The 19,887-nt window shown below is 37.0% G+C and overlaps 2 protein-coding genes across 5 annotated transcripts in view, besides 2 other annotated features; one reads left to right on the plus strand and one right to left on the minus strand.

The window, feature by feature from the left end:
• Positions 1-19,887, minus strand: part of hiw (highwire) — a 53,293-nt gene that overhangs the window by 12,304 nt on the left and 21,102 nt on the right. The window lies entirely within an intron of this gene.
• Positions 726-1,230: a mobile genetic element.
• Positions 1,996-19,620, plus strand: be (ben). Of its 3 annotated transcripts, none has more exons than NM_132762.4 (7): positions 1,996-2,514; positions 8,146-8,407; positions 8,471-8,628; positions 8,738-9,027; positions 9,103-10,907; positions 11,166-11,700; positions 19,176-19,620. In NM_132762.4, the coding sequence occupies exons 1-5, from the start codon at positions 2,263-2,265 to the stop codon at positions 10,241-10,243; spliced, it is 2,103 nt and encodes a 700-aa protein (NP_572990.2). In that variant the 5' UTR covers positions 1,996-2,262; the 3' UTR covers positions 10,244-10,907; positions 11,166-11,700; positions 19,176-19,620. The 3 variants fall into 3 exon arrangements, with proteins under 3 accessions (NP_572990.2, NP_727817.1, NP_001245674.1); NM_167424.2 differs by having other exon boundaries at positions 9,103-10,133; NM_001258745.2 differs by lacking the exon at positions 19,176-19,620 and having other exon boundaries at positions 9,103-10,133; positions 11,166-11,974.
• Positions 11,707-19,176: a mobile genetic element.

Genomic DNA, 19,887 nt, shown 5'->3' on the forward strand with positions numbered 1-19,887 from the left:
GGCTCTCACTTAAAAAGTTTTCTAAATACTCAAGGGGCGCTAACCTGGTGACGCGCAGTGTATGTGACGTATGGACAAAATTGAGAGAAGGGTCAATATCCATTGCTCTCTAATGGCTTCAATTAAATTTACTAACCAATTTTCCCCCAACGAAATGCTTTCGTAGTGAAGTTCGTTCGGTTTTCTGTTAGTGTTTGGAAATTCAGGACCATTGAATTTTACTAATTATATTTAAAATATTATCTTAAGAGAAGGCAAGGCTTTTTAATAATTTAAAACACTTTCGGAAATATACATATGTACATATCTGATTTTAAAAGAGTCATCTGTCCAACATGAAGTGTTGGGTAATAATTTTAAAAGAAATATCCTTGTACAGTATGCATTTGAATTTTTTGATATATGTAATCGATGGTGGAGAGCTTGTAATCAGCATTAGAACAACGTAACAGGTTGCTTAAACTGCTTAACAGAAACATGTAGCAAAGTTTAAATGATTATCTTATGCCCCAGAAGGCTATAGGAATATGCATCGGATCAGAAAAGATCACAATAAAAGGGCGACTTTAAGTGGAACGAGTGTTCTTGTTATTCTTATTCTTTATCTGCTCTTTCACCGGCTAGTCAGCTTCTTATATATGTATGTATGCACATATAAACGTATAAGAAGAGAGACCCAACATGATAAAAAGTTCACTTAATTTCATTTATACAAGTTACGTTTCTACAGCTGCGTTCATAAAAAAAAAACAAGAGGAACACTAAGAAATACAAAGGTATTTTTTCATTTTTCCATTATTTTTTGTAAAATGGCTAAGAATTGATTCATACAAAATGAAATAGAGGTAATGCCAGCACTCTTCCGTTTTAAACCGGCGTAGGTGTAAAGCTGTGTTGACTAACAAAAACTATCCAACCAAGTATTAGATCCTAGTTAACTTAAAAAAAAAGAAAAATTAAGTTCGTTCTAAGTCAAGTTGAATTTTGTTAATATTTTTTCATAGCACTGCTATTTCAGTGAACACCACAATTTCTCCCTATTATGTTGTTTTAATCTATATTTTCGAAACTATTGAAGAAATAAAAATGAAACATTTCTTGAATTGTTTGAATTTAAATACGAAATGATATTATAAAAAAAAAAATTGACCATTAAAACTGTGAATCATTGGAATTTTTTATCTTAAACTCGCAGGTCCAAAGCTCTGCTCTTTTACGATCACAGCTGTAAAGAATACGTATACGTATTCTTTTTGATTGGCAGTTTTAGACAAGATTTCAGTTTATATTCATTCAAAAGCTTAAATTCATTTCTTTTGCTATTGTAGGGGATGCAAGGTTATTCTACGTTATTAACTGTGAATAATAGGGAATGTTTTAAGCAGGTGTCCCCAGCACTCTTTTTTTATGAACACAGCCGAACGAAGAAGTCAGCTCAGCTATCTGCTGAATGTCTGCTGAATGTAAGCTGAATGCGAGTGTATGAAAGAGAGAGAGAGAGAGAGAAAGAGAGTAAGTCGGGAGAGATACACTGCGAAAAACTATTCCACTTTCACTATTCCCCAACATTAAATAAACAATGATTAGGTTTTTATAAATGAGTCATTTTTCGGAGATATTTAAAATAAATAATTAATTAAAATAGTTAGAAAAGCTATTGATCATATGATTCTCCCAAGATATTGTTACAAAAATATATATAGGCTCCATGCGATTTAATTTTTGTTGGTAATTTAAAAATGCTCTTTAGGATAAATATCGTTGAATATTAAACAAAAACTTTCTGTACAAAATATTTAGAATGTTTAAATATTAAACAATAGTTATTCTTAAATATTTTTCATTTACATTTAATCATTTTCATATTTTTCATTTCATCAATTTAATACATGAGTTGAATACTAGGTCGCAGTGTACTATACCGAGAGAGAGTGAGAAAGAATCGTGGAATCGGAACACGGGCGATCAGACGGCCCGATCGACGAGACGGTAGCTTTAGAGCTAAACGAACTGCCATCCGGTAAACACGTCTCACAACGTTATTTGTGTTGAATATATATATATTTTTTTGTTGTGGCTCTTTTTTTTTAATTTCTGCGGCCCCTAAAGTTCGACGATCGTGAGAAGGGAAAAAGAGTGTGAAGTGACCTAAGCGGTTTTGAAATATCTATCTTGGCAAAACGAAAACAAATTTGTTAAAGCACATATAAACAAAAACAAAATAACAAAAATAAAAGTGAAGCAAAGGTGAAGAAGACCAGAATGAATTCGCGACGGATTGCTCTGGTCCTCCTAATCGGCATAATCGTTTCGTTTTCTGGCCATGATGCACTAACCTATCCGGAGCGCTTCGATCGCCTGCCCACTTGGGGTGGTCATTCCCAAATTGGTGGGCCGCTGCTGGATACCGCCCACCGGGAGAATCGTGAGAAAAGGGAGAATAGGGTGGACCTGTGCCGGCACTGTTTCTGCATTCATCTCAAGGCAATCTGTGATTACAAGCTTAACAAAACGGTGAGTTTTTCGGTTTCGGTTTTGGTTTCGTGTCATATCATGTCACCTACACCTATGTATGTATGTTTAACTCATCGAACCGCAGCCGCACTAAACGGTTTTAAATATCACTTAATTGGTCATCGATTCGATTAGTCATCGCTACTGGTGCGTCTCAATAACACTCTTGGCACTAAGTTGTCTAATTGAGAATGGGTTAGCATGGGTTAACAGGTACGAAACTAATGTAGTTTTGCTTATTGCTCCATAATTCTATTAAATTATTGAACATTCACATAAAATGGAACAGTCTAGAACAACTTAGAAGTAGAACTTCCTCCAATAAAACACATGAGTTCATATATGTATTTACATTTATATATATAACGGTTAGGTTTAAAGGAAATTGTACCTTCTACTTCGGCCACTCTGAAATTCGTTAACCTTGTTTTTCCAATTAGCGAAAAATTGGAAGGCTTTTGTCTGTTTTGGTGTGACATTTTTGAATGGACTTCATTATACTGTCTGACTTAAAACGTTGCCAATTGTTAGCATTTTGAGTGTGCTTTTGGAATGATTGCATTATAATAATATAAAATTTATATGATGCGTGGAATCGCAGCAGAATTATAATCAAAAAATTATGTAAAGAATCCAAATCACACCACAAAATGTGTATACAAGATATTCACTGTATATTCTCCATATACTTCAAAGATATTATCGCCTTGAAAAGAAAACATTTTTTTTCGCTTAATATGTAAAATGTAAGGTATTTGACCGTGGTATTTTTTTTTTTTTTTTGCGAAAATTATAGTTTTCCGGACTTGAGAAAATGCGCTCTCCCAGCACTTTTTGAAATGTAATGAAAATGAATGAAAGAGTAAACTGAAATGAAAGAAGACGGCGCCGTTGCCCCGCCCTCTTCCGCTTGCCGCCCCCTCTTCTACAATGTGGAACGCCCCACCCCAACCGCCTTCCATGCCCCACCAACCCGTTCAACAGGTTATGCTAATGAATCAGGTGTGCGCTTGTGTTCATTTGTTGCTGCTCTCTGACAAAACAAAAACAAAGAGAGCAAGTGCAAGTGATTACAGACTGAATTTATGGCCAGTCACCCAGAATCGTGTTCTTATAGACACTAGATATCAAACTACATATATTACCCTGTATATCTTTTTTTTTACATTTTTAAATTGTATGTTCCACACATATATAGCTATATACCAACCTAATAGTTATATTATTATGAACTTAGCTATTTATTTAATGACACGCACTGAAAGGGAAACTGCATACGTTGTATGTTTACCGATCTTTCAATATGAACTACAGTTCACAATAATAATAAGAATATTGAAAATGCAAGTGATTGCTATTTATAATTGAGTTTGCACACCGATAAGGGGGTGGCTGCAGTATATAATGCTTTAATTAATTTACATAGCTTAGCCGTCGCAGCCACTTAGTGTTATACTTGCCATTTTTAATTGAAAGCAACTATAAGCTATTTCGATTAACGGAATTTTGAAGGTCATTTTAATTATTCGGCCTACGTGCGCGCACATAGAGATTTATTTGAGCAGGGGAATGAATACATACAATTCGAAATTGATTTTGTTATTTATTAAGCCAATATGTTTAGAATACAAATCAGAGGGCCGTTCCAAGAACTAAATCAGTAATCAATAATCCAAATGCTCCACTTTTCCGCTCTGCATATACATATGTATATACTACATATGCACATGTATGTATATATAGAAAAGACATATGACCTAAGCGTGTTTTGTGCGCTCCAATTCAAAAATATATATCTTTTAGTTTTATAATAGATGCAGATATGCCTTATATCGCTCTCCAAGTCATTGGATTCTGCACTTCCTCAGCAATTGAGTGAACTTAGATGATTTTTCCAGCGGATGTGGGTGACACTTTACCCACCCCCTCGCTCCGCCACTTATCGCTTCTTTGTGAACGATTGGTTTTGAGTATGTATGCCGCATGTGTCGTCATCTTATATGCATATACAGGAATCGTATTTATTTATTTGCTGAAAGTGAACAAACAGAAGCCGAAAGCGAAGGAAAAAAAAAACCGAGACAACTGCTCAAAACAAAAGTATTCAATCTATAGACAGTAAAAAAGACCGCTGCACTGTGAGAAAAATGTACATCAACTTGGCCACAATTGCAAGTGCTTTATTTTTCTAGTAAATAAGAAAACTGCAATATTTTCCAACATTTTCTAGCTGTACAAAGAAAACGGAATTTATGTTGGGCGCTTATTTTGGTTTCGAGTGTTTCTGCTTTAGTGGAATGCGCCTACTTAAATTCCCATTTCGAATGGCTACTTAAACTACTTGGAACTACTTGGAACTACTTGGAATGTTATGGCTGTGAGCTGCTAAAAATCTATCAATTGCCACAAATTGAATGCTCGTCCCACAAAAACAACAATAAACCAGCAACAAAGTGAGACGACAAGGAAAATCGGAAAAGAGGAGTGTAAATGCAATGAGCCGAACACTCAAAATCAGAAGATAGCGCTCTAGGAGGTACATATCTGAATGTGCACCAACTAAAGATACAGATACAAAAATAGTGAGGAGAACTGTGCACACTATAGAATTTTGCAAATATTTTCGTTAAACAACTTTCGATTGTTTACACAACCCACAGCCACGGAAACCGAGTTATACATTTCGATATGGAAATGGACACTGAATCATTCACAAAACATATGCACTTAATCGATAAAATACATATGTATATATAGCCCACCAAGTCATTTGAGAGAGAAAACCAAAAGTTAAATCTTATCTTGTCATTCTCGCCTAATTTATACAATATTTGTATTCGGGGTAGAAAATTCATATGATGTAAAAAAAAAAAAAATAAAAAAAAAATGAAGATGAGGGAAGGGAGATTTATACTCATAACAACTCATAATACGATAAACAAAGTTAGTTGTAAAATGTAAATGTAATGTAGTAAATGTTGTTTATAATCCACATTATTCGATGCAATTGGTAAACAGAAGGATATTCCAGAGATTCGATCGACCGAATAAACATTTTCGCAGTACATTTTGATTAGAAGGGAGTGCCGTTTGCTGCACTTCAGATGACCAAAACATTTTGGAAAATGCGGTACTACAGAGAAGAAAACATTTGACTTCATCGCTGTTTCATGTTATCTAAGTATTTCCTGATAGCCTTAGTCGAAAACTGAGGTAGTCTCTTATCCGAGGATTATGATTAATCGGAAAAGAAACGAATTCTTTGCCAGCGAGTCACGTAGTCGTAGTTTTCCAAACGAACGTGTCAAGATTGCATTATCTCGCATATACAATACATACAGATATCACACATCAGATGCACTCGCTGCAGGGCATGTGTGCCCTGGGAAATGCTTTGGGAAAGTCCTTTCTTTTCCTCCCATTTTGCAGCCATGTGACCAGCATGCCATTGGAATTTCGGTTTTCGGTTTTCAGTTTTCTTGGCCGCACAAAATATATAAAGAAATGAAGAGATATAGATACAGATACTGAAAGAGAGCGAGAGGTGGATCATAATTTATTTTTAATTGGCTTTGTTCGGTTATTTATGTTCTGCTGTTGGTTTTGGCACTTCCAACCAGGCGACGGCAGCTATTTCCGCTTGTCTGCCACGCCTTTCGCCCACCGACCATCGTATCTCTTCCAAAACTCCATACCCATACTCCTTGCTATATGATTCCGTTCCAAAAATATATCGCTTAAAGTTGTCGCCGACGAAAAAAAAAAAGAAATGACCGGAAAATGTGAAAATTGTGAGGCGAAATCTTTTGGAGAAAAGCGCCCTTAGATATATCGCTTTGGATCAGTTAAAGAGTGAGAGGTTCTATATATAGAGCCTGGATTTCAATATATAGCGCTTATCTACACGGAGAGAATAATCTTTATAAAGTATACTTTCTATCTGAAGGAAATTGGTGAAATTGAAGCAAAGGTCTTTGGGTTTTTATAAATGTATAGAATGCATATATGTGTAAAAGCTATGGATGTATTATGTACATTCAAAAAGGGTGACGATATATGAACATCGCCTGACGAGATGGAACTTCATAAACTTTTTCAGATATTTTACCCACAAATTTGTTTGTTATTTCTCGTCGAAGAAGATGGGAAATGAGAAGAAAAACAAACAGAAAAAGAGAGAGAGAGAGAGAGAGAGAGATGGGAAAAATGGGCGAAGGAAGCGGTTGGAAAAACTGTCTGTCAGACAAACAAGCAAATTAAAACTCACACGTAATTGAGACTTCCTCTTTAGGAGGAGAAAAAAAAAAACAAGAAACTGGAGCAATTGAAAGAAATGGCGCTATGATTTTGAACGAAAATCTGAAAGCCGAAGTTTGCTCATTATAATTTAAAACTATAATAGCGAGTGGCTCAGATAGTTCACTAGTTCCTTTAGTATATAGATATATAGTCAGATAACAAGTATTTCACCAGTATATCACAAAGCGATTAGCAACAACATTATCATTATTGGTTATCAATTTATAGGATTGCAAATTAATCATCGTAACTTAAATATAAAAAACAAGATCATACAATTGGGATTGGTAAAACGATACATTCCCTACATTACATCCCTATATATTACATATATATTTCCCTTTTTTCGAATTTAACATTAAACATATTAAGTACGTATTTAAACTTTTCTTTTCCCGTTGCATTTCCATAATATTATTCAATCACATCACTTCAGAGTGATCTAAACTAATCTGAAAGCACATGTTCCAACTAAAAGCAATCTCGGAAACCCTGGGATTTCTTGAGAAATCCTCAGCTCTTCGCTGCTTTCCATTCACTCTTGAGGGCCGAGGTAATCCAGATTCATTAACGCAATGAACAAGATGTTGGGCGCTGGTGCACAGTGTGATCAGCAACGCCGACCATCGTCATCGTCATCCAGCATCATTAGCGACCGACCATATGCCGTGCTGGACATCTCGTCAGCCATCACCAGCACTTTACTTTGGGTTGCAACTATTTTCACTTAATTTAATGAGAAAATTGCACCCTCGGGTGATGGTTCGAATGTGAGTTCGAGTTCCTCAATGGAGCAATGAACGTTGCGGTCAAGTTGACTTTGTTGTCGTCTGACGTTGCTGTGTGCGTTGTTACTATTGTTGCTGCTGCTGCTGCTGCTGTTGCAGTTGCTGATTTTGCAGTTGCAGTTGCAGTGGCTGTTGCCGCATCACCCATTGTTGCTGTCGCAGACTATGCGTTTAAAAATAACACTACGATGAGAGGGATACAGACCGCAAGAAATGTAAGTCAAGCGGCACAGACCCCCGGCAACAACAGCAGCTCCAGACCATCAAAAAAAAAAAAAGAAAAAAAAAGCATACATACATATATAATGAAAAGAATTGCTATAAGCACAGCGCAAACTGAAAGTGCACCGAAAACATCTACATGTCTGAGTAATGTGTCATGTGTAAAGAAGCTAGACTCCTTAAAAGGTCAAATAAATAGAAGTCGAGGTAGAAATAAGATATTAATGGTTTGGATTGGAATCACAAACGATAATCAACACGGGAAGCTAAAATTGTTAGTTATCACAACAATTGATATCTTTTTTAACTATCTCTCCAACAGCTCCCGAACGAATTTAACGATAAACTATTGGTGCCGCTGAACATCAAATATATTGAGGTGCGACTGACTGTTGGCACCCAGTTCGTGATGTACGAGAACTTCTTCCAGGACAACCAGGTGAACTACTTTGGTGTAATCGGAGTGGGGAAAGATGACCAGGTGGAAATAACCAGCAATGCATTTAGCCACAACAAAGGCGGTTTTCCCAACATCGAAATACGAAATGTATTGCGAGTTTTTCTGCGTGAGAAATTCCTGACCGGTAAGTCAAAGGTTGTTGCAACTGGATCAGAGATCATAAAGATTATAAAAATCATTAATTTAGGTGCGGACTACAAGCTGCTGGTGGAGGATGTTACTCAGCTGTCCGTATTCTCCAATGCCCTTCAGATGACTAATCTAGACTGTTCTCTCAAGCGGATCAAGGAGCTGAATCTGATGAAGAACGCTTTCAATCCTGGGGTTGCCAAATATGGAATAAATGTGAGTGCACTTATGATACATGGATATTTAACCAGTGGAATATGTTTAGTGATTTCGTGCGGAATCTTATAAAATGTAATACATTTACATAAATCAATCGATTCCACAGCTCCGCATCGAGGATTCGAACATCAATCAGCTGGGTATATTCGGCGTGTCCATGGGCAAGGTGAGCCTGTTGCGCTGCCACATCGACATGATCATGAGCAACGCCTTTGACGTTACCAGCATCAAGGAGCTGATTATCGAGGGCTGCAATATCGAGGTGATCGAGAGCCAGGCGCTAACCAACAAATTGCATAGCGATAAGGTGGCCATCGTGGATACGGTGATCGGTACGATTGAGGGTCAGGCGATCAGTCAGAGCGGTATAACTACCATGATTATGTTTGGAAATACGTGAGTCTTCATCATCCATGGCGATTGGATTCTTTCATACTAAATCATATCCCCCCCTCCTTCTTGCCCTACCAGAATTACAAAAATACGTTCGAATGCCATTCAAATTGTTGCCGTTAGTCTGTTCATACGCAACAATTCAATGAGCCATGTGGAGCCCAATTGGTTGAGTGTCAGCCAGGCCGATCAAGTGGAGATTGCGAATAATCGCTTCGAGGACTACGGACGCTGTGAACTGAACATTGGCTCCTCGAACTGCAGTTTTCGCAACAATATACTGCAGAATCCGCAATCGGGTAGCCTCAATTTTACATGTCGCGTCCACCAGGTGCGCGTGGGCACCGAGTGCTCGTGCAACAAGTCCTGGCTATCGGAGCTAACCGATCATGATCTGGAATCGGAAATCATGTGTCAGGTGGCAAAGCGTGATGCCAACTGCTTTAATGCCACCAATACGGATGTCCGCCGGTATGTCAACGAGGCATGTGGCAGCAATGTGACCCGCTACTGTATGGGTGGCCAGTGGGTGACCAAGGCGGTCAGTGATCATTCTAGCGACTCCAGCAAATTGACCATCGGAATGATAGCCCTTGAGATTGTGATTTTAACACTCTTGCTTGTTGCGATTGTCTGTGTGTTGGCCAAAAACTGTGGCAGTGGAAGCTGCGCTCCTGCCGGTGGCCAGTCCACTGATAATTGCCTAATCGAGGAGGACATTCGCAACTCACTGCGCCAGCTCGCACTGCACAGCGAGAGCAATAAGACACGCAAGGCTATACTGAAGCTGATCAATGGTCATTTGAGCAAGGGGGAGTGCAACGATCGGATACTCTTTATAGTGGACAACATGCCGCAAAATCAGGCGATCGAAAGCCTGCTGTTTAGGCACATATCGCAGAGTCACATGGAGCCCAGTGATAGTGAGGCATATGCCAGCACCGCCTTAACAGCCAATGCAACAGCACCACCACTGCCGCCCAGTACCGATTCCAGTGAGCCCATCTACCAAGAGCTCGACCAGCAACGACTGATCATCGACGACAAGTACTCATTGCCGCTGAATTCCGACGAGGATCCGCCGTACTCGGAGCCGTCCAATATGATGAGTGAGTACGGCAATGACTACAACTACAATGGCACTAACGAGAGCTACACTTCCGAGCAATCCAATCCCAGTCCGAATCGGCCCCTACTGCCGATACCCAATCGATTGTAGTAGTGTAGTCAAGTCTTTTCACTCTACTTGGCTGGGCTAACTGTTACACGAATCTTATATTATATAACAATTGAATATTGTACTTACATATAACCCTAAATGTTTAAAAACGTATGTAGCGGATATTGATTATTCAATATTTATGATGTAAAGCGACATCGCCAAAATGGTCTCGGAATTGATAATTGTTAATGACATTAAAATAACCTTTGCAGAGACTGACCCAAATCCTCAGGAATATCGAAACACCTATGAAATACCTATTGAAAAAAACATGAAATACGCTAAACGAAACTTTGATCTGTATATAAAAAAGGTGCCCCTAAGTGAATAATACCAAAAACTTGGTTCATGAAAACCTAATTTTCATAACTATAAAAAAAAATATAATAATAATATAAATATATACGAATATATAAACTTAACCGCAACACTAACACGTATAGCACAATATCTATCTATATATCATATTTATATACGATATAAGTCTATATATCTATTTGTCTCCTCATTTTACTCTCGCACATTTACGTCACTTTAGCACTCAAAAATTATTGTATAGCCACCCAAAATTATTATTAAAGAAAACACAAGGAGTCGAGTGTCACAAACACACAATGGCAAAAAGGCAGCTCACAAATGCGGAACGTATTAACCCACAAAGGTAGTGAAAACAGATCGTAGTTAAATATTTCCAAATGCAACCCAAAAACATGGTGACGGATTCCAAATTCTCTCTTTCTATAAAAAACTTTGGTACATGTATGCTGTGTATGTATGTATGTATGTGTAGATTAGTATTCTATGTGTATGCGTAAACTAGATCGATATTAACTATACTTCCCCTCAATGTTGGTGTAATTAACTGGTGTAATTTGTTTAGTCAGCTCATATTTATAGCCTATACCATTATTCTTTACAGATACGAACGACATGCCACCGGCATATCAATATGCCACACCGATGCGCATCCTGCCATGCCACCAGATGCAGCATCAGCAGCCGTCGACGACGGCCAATTATGCCATCCCCGTTTGGAGGTCCACTCCAAGTGCCACGCCCACTAGCCGCCCACCCTCGGGCTCACAGGAGGGGTCGGCCACCGCCACAGCGCCCAGAGCTGTCAAGGATTTGCGGCAGGCTCTGCAGAACTCCCCACAGTTCCATCCCAACCAGCTGACCTCAACGCGCAACCAAAGACAAATCCTGCAGATTCTGCCGCCGCTTCAGCCGCCGCCGTACACTCAGAGGTCACAGGTCAGGGGTCAGCGGAGGCGCAGCTTCGAGTGCCTCGATGGCGCCGCCAGCTTGGCGGCCATGGAGCACATGGACTCCGGCTCGGATCACTCTGGCGGCAGTGATGTGACCGTCCAAATTGCTGATGTGATCGACTACGCGGATGCCTAAAAGTATGCAGAGCACTCAAATATATACTATACTATATATATATAGTACAGGTATATAGTAACATAATATGCTTCTCATATTACGTTTACATACTTACACTAATTGTACATACAATCTTGCACATGCATAAACACATGAAACCAGTTTACATTTTTACTTACACTTAAGCGCATAATTTGTTGTGCATCCATACCGTTATTTTTCCGTTTTTTTTTGTACACATATACTGATTAGACATTCCCGTTTCTCGCGACTCACTTCGAGCCGATCAAAAACTCTGTACAGTCAGTCTTAAGCCGACAACGAAGAAATAAAGATCTAAACTAAAAAATACCTCGTGTTGATTCTGAAACTTCTTTAAAGGCGTTGATCTTAGTCAAACGACGGATCATTTGTTCGACTCGAATAGTAAAATACGTAAGTGGCGCAGTCGGTAGGATAATACATTGTTGATGCGATAGTAACCCTATTCAATTCTTCAATTATTATCCACAAAAGAACTAACGCAGTCGCGTCGTGCTAAGTGGAAAGTGTTAACCAATGGTACTCAATCCCATAAAGTGACCACGAAGTGAAATAACTTAAAATTACAAAAATTTTAAGAAGACGCCTTTGAATTCGCTGAGTAGTAAATCCACAAAAGGTTACTCAAACCAAAGCGAAACAGCTAAGAGCGCAACACAACAAACTTAAATTAAAAACTTACAAATAAGTGAATAACAGAAATATTACGAACAAATAAGTGCGAAAATTCAACAAAACCTAAGCTAAAGAACTATAACTAAGTGAATAACAAACATTATAAGTGAATTAAATTAATAAGTGAACAACACAACAAACTTAAATTAAAAACTTACAAATAAGTGAATAACAGAAATATTACGAACAAATAAGTGCGAAAATTCAACAAAACCTAAGCTAAAGAACTATAACTAAGTGAATAACAAACATTATAAGTGAATTAAATTAATAAGTGAACAACACAACAAACTTAAATTAAAAACTTACAAATAAGTGAATAACAGAAATATTACGAACAAATAAGTGCGAAAATTCAACAAAACCTAAGCTAAAGAACTATAACTAAGTGAATAACAAACATTATAAGTGAATTAAATTAATAAGTGAACAACACAACAAACTTAAATTAAAAACTTACAAATAAGTGAATAACAGAAATATTACGAACAAATAAGTGCGAAAATTCAACAAAACCTAAGCTAAAGAACTATAACTAAGTGAATAACAAACATTATAAGTGAATTAAATTAATAAATGAACAAACACAAACACAAAGCTCAGACCTGGAATACAAACTAATAGTGGAAATCAAGAACCCATAGTGAAAACCAAAACCCTATCCAAAACATAAACCTACAGTAAAAACTTGAACTTTATCGAAAAACGAAACCTATCCGAAACTGCAAACCTTACCCAGAACGTGAACCTTACCTAAAACATTAAATAACAATAAATACAACAACAACAATGGCAACAGCAAGCCCTATAATACTATCCGACTCAAATATGAGTCAGGTCGAGAGACAGATAAATGCTGTCGAAATCTTCAATGGAGACCCGAATACTCTACATACCTTTATAACTCGCATCGACTTCATTCTGGCCTTATACCAAACTACTGACGAAAGGCAGAAGTTGATAATTTATGGACACATCGAACGCAATATCAGCGGCGACGTCATCCGTACTCTCGGGACCAACAACTTTACCAGCTGGATTGAACTAAGGACCAGATTGATCCTATATTACAAACCCCAGGCACCGAGTCATCAACTTTTGGAGGATTTTCGGAACATTCAATACAAAGGCAACATCAGGCAGTTTCTGGAGGAAGCCGAGAAAAGACGACAAGTTTTAATGAGTAAGTTAGAACTAGAAAATAACTCAGCTGAAACCGCCTTATTTACCAGACTTATTCAAGATAGCATAGAAAACTTGATCCTAAAACTCCCTAACCATATTCATCTAAGAATAGTTAACTGCCAAATCCCCGATTTAAGATCCCTTATTAATATCTTACAAGAAAAGGGTCTATATGAACCTCAAACATTAAACAAAGATAACTTTAAGCCAGCTCCTAATTCTAATAGGACGCCAAATAACTTACCAAATAGACAAGTTAATGGCCAAAATAAACCTATAACACCTTTTCAACCGTACCATAACAACGTCTTTCAACCCTATTATCCACCATACCCATACGCACCAATCCATACACCCAGGCCCAATCAAACCCCTTTTCCCCAATATCAACCAAGACCAACCTACCCACAACCTAACATACCCAGACCGAATCCTGTCTTTAATCGACAGAATATCTTCGACCAAAATCGTTTCGGACCTAATCAAACTTACACACCGAATAACTTCCCTCCAACTGGGAACACACAAACCAACAACCCGGTAAAAAGACAACGACCATCAGACAGCGGACAGACTAAAATGAGCATAGAAGAACTAAGATACCAAGAAATGGTATCAAACCAACCCGAATACCCTTACCATTATTACTATCCATACTACCCAGATAACTTCCAACCACAACCATATCCTTATCAAATGAGTTATATCCCAGACCCAACTCAAATCCCTTTCGAACAAGATCATGACACTTCGGACAAAACACAACAAGAACAGACAGCACCAAACGATGACGAATCAGACAATACCAAAGAAGCAGAAAATTTTCGGCTAGTTGCCCCGGATCAAACCAATATATAATTATTAAACATAATGACATAGACTTAAAGTGCCTAATTGACACTGGATCCACCATAAACATGCTTACTTGGAACATTTTCGAAACACCTATACAACAAACCAACCACCTAATTCATACAAGTAATGGCTCGGTAACTATTAACGAGACCACCACTATACCACCCAATAACTACTTTCCTATTGCTCAGGAGTTTCTAATTCACAAATTCTCAGATCATTATGATATGCTGATTGGACGCAAATTGTTGTCTAAAGCTAAAGCCATAATAGATTATCAAAAGAAAACTGCCACCCTCTTCAACAAAGTCTATAAAATAAAAGACACTGAAAAACTTACAGACCAAAATCATGCTCAAGTAGACTCTTCGTTCCCACAAGACCCTACCTTTTTAGAAACCTCCACACTTCAGGAGAATCTGTTCCGACTAAACCATTTAAATGCAGAAGAAAAATACAAATTAACAAACTTACTGACAAGATTTAAAGACATTCAGTTTCACGAGGGCGACAAACTTAGCTTCACAAACCAAGAAAAACATACAATTAATACCACACATAATATTCCAGTTTACTCTAAAATGTATAGCTTCCAACAATCATACGAACAAGAAGTAGAAAGACAAATTCAAGAAATGTTAGAACAAGGCATCATTCGAGAAAGCAGCTCACCGTACTGCAGCCCCATCTGGGTAGTACCAAAAAAATTAGATGCTTCCGGACAGCAGAAACTTCGAATAGTCATAGACTACAGGAAGCTGAATGAAATAACAATAAATGACCGATACCCTATGCCAAATATAGACGAAATACTAGGAAAATTAGGGAGGTCTAATTACTTTACCACCATAGACCTGGCAAAAGGCTTCCATCAAATAGAGATGGATTCAGAATCAATAGCCAAAACGGCTTTCTCTACTAAATACGGACATTACGAATATACTAGAATGCCATTTGGGCTTAAAAACGCCCCAGCTACCTTCCAACGCTGCATGAATAACCTACTTCGTCCGCTTTTAAATAAAAATTGTTTAGTATATCTAGACGATATCATTGTCTTTTCTACCTCTCTAGAGGAACACCTTCAATCCCTTGAAGCAGTCTTCGAGAAATTATCTCAAGCCAACCTTAAACTACAGCTAGATAAATGTGAATTCCTAAGACAAGAAACTACCTTTCTAGGACACGTTATCACTAAAGACGGAATTAAACCAAATCCCGAAAAAATCAAAGCTATACAAGATTACCCACTTCCATCTAAACCTAAAGAAATTAAAGCATTCCTTGGAATCACAGGATACTACAGGAAATTCATACCCAACTTCTCTGACATAGCGAAACCACTGACTAAATGTCTCAAAAAGGGAGTAAAAATAGATACAAAACATAAAGAATATATAGAAGCATTTCAAAAATTAAAATTACTTATTTCCGAAGACCCCATATTAAAAATACCAAATTTTGAAAGAAAATTTGTATTAACAACTGACGCAAGCAATGTAGCATTAGGTGCTGTTCTATCTCAAGATGGACATCCCATTAGCTACATTAGCAGGACCCTAAACGAACATGAAGTTAATTACAGTGCTATAGAAAAAGAACTACTAGCAATAGTTTGGGCCACAAAGACCTTTAGACACTACCTGTTAGGACGACATTTCGAAATAGCTTCTGACCATCAACCATTGTGCTGGCTACACAAATTAAAAGAACCTAACTCAAAGCTGACTAGGTGGAAGATTAGATTATCCGAGTACGACTTCGATATAAAATATATCAAAGGAAAGGAAAACCATGTCGCAGACGCACTGTCTAGAATCAAAATAGAACAAGCATTTTTCGGAGAATCTACGCAACATAGCGCAGAAGAAGATAATAGCGACTTAATAGGGTTGTCCGAAAAAGCCATTAATTACCATAAAAGACAAATTATTTTCTCAAAAGGTCCCAATAGTAGTATAGAACACGAAACTTATTTCAAAAAACAAATCATACACATTTCCTACAAAGAAATGACCCTAGAAGCAGCCAAACAATATCTACTCAATCACTTTTGCTCAAAGAATAGCGCTCTTTACATCGAAAGCGATGCAGACTTCGAAATGATCCAAAATGCATACACAACAACAATGAATCCGAAATGTACAAAAATTTTCCGAAGCCTCGTTTTATTAAAAAACATCCCTACTTATGCAAGTTTTAAGGAACTAATTCTAAACACCCACGAAAAGCTCTTACACCCCGGAATTCAAAAAACTGTAAAACTCTTTAGTGAGAATTATTACTTCCCCAATAGCCAACTCCTTATCCAGAATATAATCAACGAATGTCAAGTCTGCAACCTAGCCAAAACAGAACACCGTAACACGGAAATGCCAATGAAAATTACCCCTAAACCCGAACATTGTCGTGATAAGTTCGTAATAGACATCTATTCTTCCGAAGGAAACCATTATCTGAGCTGTATCGATATTTACTCTAAATTCGCCACCCTTGAACAGATTAAGACAAAAGACTGGGTAGAATGCAAAAATGCCTTAATGCGCATATTTAATCAATTAGGGAAACCTAAACTTCTCAAAGCAGATCGAGATGGTGCATTCTCCAGCCTAGCCCTCAAACGTTGGCTCGAAACCGAAGAAGTAGAGTTACAACTTAATACTACAAAAACAGGTGTCGCTGACATAGAGAGACTCCACAAAACTATAAACGAAAAAATCCGCATCATAAAAAACTCTGACGACAACGAGACCAAATTAAGTAAAATAGAAACAATCCTTTACATTTACAACCACAAGACCAAACACGATACTACCGGACAAACCCCTGCTCACATATTCATTTACGCCGGACAACCTAACTTAGATACACAAAACAATAAAGAAAAAAAAATTAACGAAATAAATAAGAATAGAACTGAATATAATGTCGACACCAGATACAGAAAAGGACCATTACAAAAAGGAAAATTAGAAGCCCCTTTCAAATTAACAAAGAACGTCGAACAAACCGACGAAGACCATTACAAAATTACTAACAGAAACAGAGAGACACATTACTATAAGACCCAATTTAAAAAACAGAAGAAAACTAATCAACTCCCCATTTTACAGGCCCCTTGTTCACCATAATACTTTTTCTTACTCTGACAAACCTATTCAAATCCCTTCAGAATACGAACACCACTGTCTCCGCATAAACCTCTTGGATATAGACAACCTAACTCACTATTTTAACACTAAAGTAACCAACTATACACATATCCCCCAAATTAAACTTCTACACAATAAAATGTTAAGGGAACTTAACGCTATAACGTTACACCAGACAAATAGACAGAAACGCGGACTAATCAACATAATGGGATCTGCATTTAAATACCTTTTCGGGACACTAGACAATAACGACCGGATACAAATTCATAACCAATTAGAGTCCGCGACAAACAACTCAATTAACATACACGAAATGAGCGACATAATTCAACTTATCAATAGTAACATGCAAAAGATCAAAGAATTTGAAGACGAACATAATAACAGAGAACAAATGCTATACGAACTAATACAATTTACCGAATACATTGAAGACATCGCAATGGGAATGCAACTCTCACGACTAGGACTGTTTAACCCAAAATTACTTAACTATGACAAATTAGAAAACGTTGACAGTAGCAACATACTACAGACTAAAACCTCAACCTGGATCAACACTAACCAACTACTTATCATAGCTCATATCCCTACTAAACAAAAAACCATTCATACTATTAACATAATACCCTATCCAGATAATAATGGCTATCAACTTGATCATATAGACAAAGACACTTATTTCGAAGAACAAGATAAAATTTATAACCAGAACTATCAAGAAATTAACAACGAATGTATCAAAAATATTATTAAGAGAACAAATCCAATATGTAACTTTGTCCCTATAACAGTCGAACAAATAATTAAGTATGTAGAACCAAATAGTATCATCACTTGGAATCTAAACAACACTATCATAGAACAAAAATTGCCAAGAAATAAATAAAAATGTAACGGTTAACGGCAACAAAATAATAACAATAAAACAATGTAAAATCAAAATAGGAAACATAATACTTAACGAAAACAAGCTAAAAACCCCGAGATAAACCTTACCCCATTGTACACACCCTTAAGCCTAATAAAAATAAAACCAATAGAACATAAGGACATTGTACAATTAATATCAAATAATAATATCACAGTTTGTATAGTAGTATCAATCATAAGCCTCACATCTTGTATTGCTTGTATTTACTTAAAACTAAAAAACAAAATAATCATTGAATCACAAGATGCAAATCCAACTGCATCACCAAGATTGCGGGCATCAACACCAATAGAAGGAGTGGAAGCATAAGCTTCCCTTTTAAAGGGAGGGAAGTAACATAATATGCTTCTCATATTACGTTTACATACTTACACTAATTGTACATACAATCTTGCACATGCATAAACACATGAAACCAGTTTACATTTTTACTTACACTTAAGCGCATAATTTGTTGTGCATCCATACCGTTATTTTTCCGTTCTTTTTTGTACACATATACTGATTAGACATTCCCGTTTCTCGCGACTCACTTCGAGCCGATCAAAAACTCTGTACAGTCAGTCTTAAGCCGACAACGAAGAAATAAAGATCTAAACTAAAAAATACCTCGTGTTGATTCTGAAACTTCTTTAAAGGCGTTGATCTTAGTCAAACGACGGATCATTTGTTCGACTCGAATAGTAAAATACGTAAGTATATATATATATATATATATACCTATGAATCTGCCACAATCTGTCACACCTGCCAGCCACAAAAAAGAGTATAAGATGAGTGAATGATTAGAGAGAAACAAAAAATACCGAAAACACAATGTGATATTCTCTGGATATGCGATGAACTGAGGAGACCTACGCATATACCTAATTAGCTAGGGAGAAGCGAACTAGGAGATATAAACCATAAGCTAGATTAAGTGAATTAAATTTAAATAAATAGCCCGATCGACCAAGTGCCTGCAGATATAATATATGTCGGGGCTTAAATGGAAAGGTACGTCATATCTTTATCGACAGAGTTTTCATATAACTCTGCGCCCCAATTATATTGTATTTTGTATTCTAAACCAGAACATGATACATTGTTCATGATATGTGTCAATAAACAGATCACATTTTAAGTAGATGTACCAAGAATGTATTTTAATGTATTATACTTTTGTTATATCATCAAGCTTTTCATTAAAACTGTGAATACCATTTTGAATATTATTATTTTTTGTAATTTCAAGTTCTCAGGAACAGTCTGAAGTGAGAAAAGTCCAAGTCAAGCAATAAACAAACCTTAGAACCCATTTATACAATTTTTATCCAGAGGGTGGCATATCAAATGGCCATTTGACTTCTCAGTTACTCGAACAAAGCACTCGCCAATACATACATATGTACATAAATATTAATCTCTAT

Source organism: Drosophila melanogaster, chromosome X, assembly GCF_000001215.4.
Source record: "Drosophila melanogaster chromosome X".
In the NCBI taxonomy this organism is placed as follows: Eukaryota; Metazoa; Arthropoda; class Insecta; order Diptera; family Drosophilidae; genus Drosophila; species Drosophila melanogaster.

Excerpts from the sequence above, each read along its gene's own strand:
- be (NM_167424.2), top strand. The coding sequence starts at position 2,263 with ATGAATTCGCGACGGATTGCTCTGGTCCTCCTAATCGGCATAATCGTT. Across the intron at positions 2,515-8,145 it reads ATTACAAGCTTAACAAAACG|CTCCCGAACGAATTTAACGA; the intron begins GTGAGTTTTTCG and ends TCTCTCCAACAG. Across the intron at positions 10,134-11,165 it reads GGAGCCGTCCAATATGATGA|ATACGAACGACATGCCACCG; the intron begins GTGAGTACGGCA and ends TATTCTTTACAG.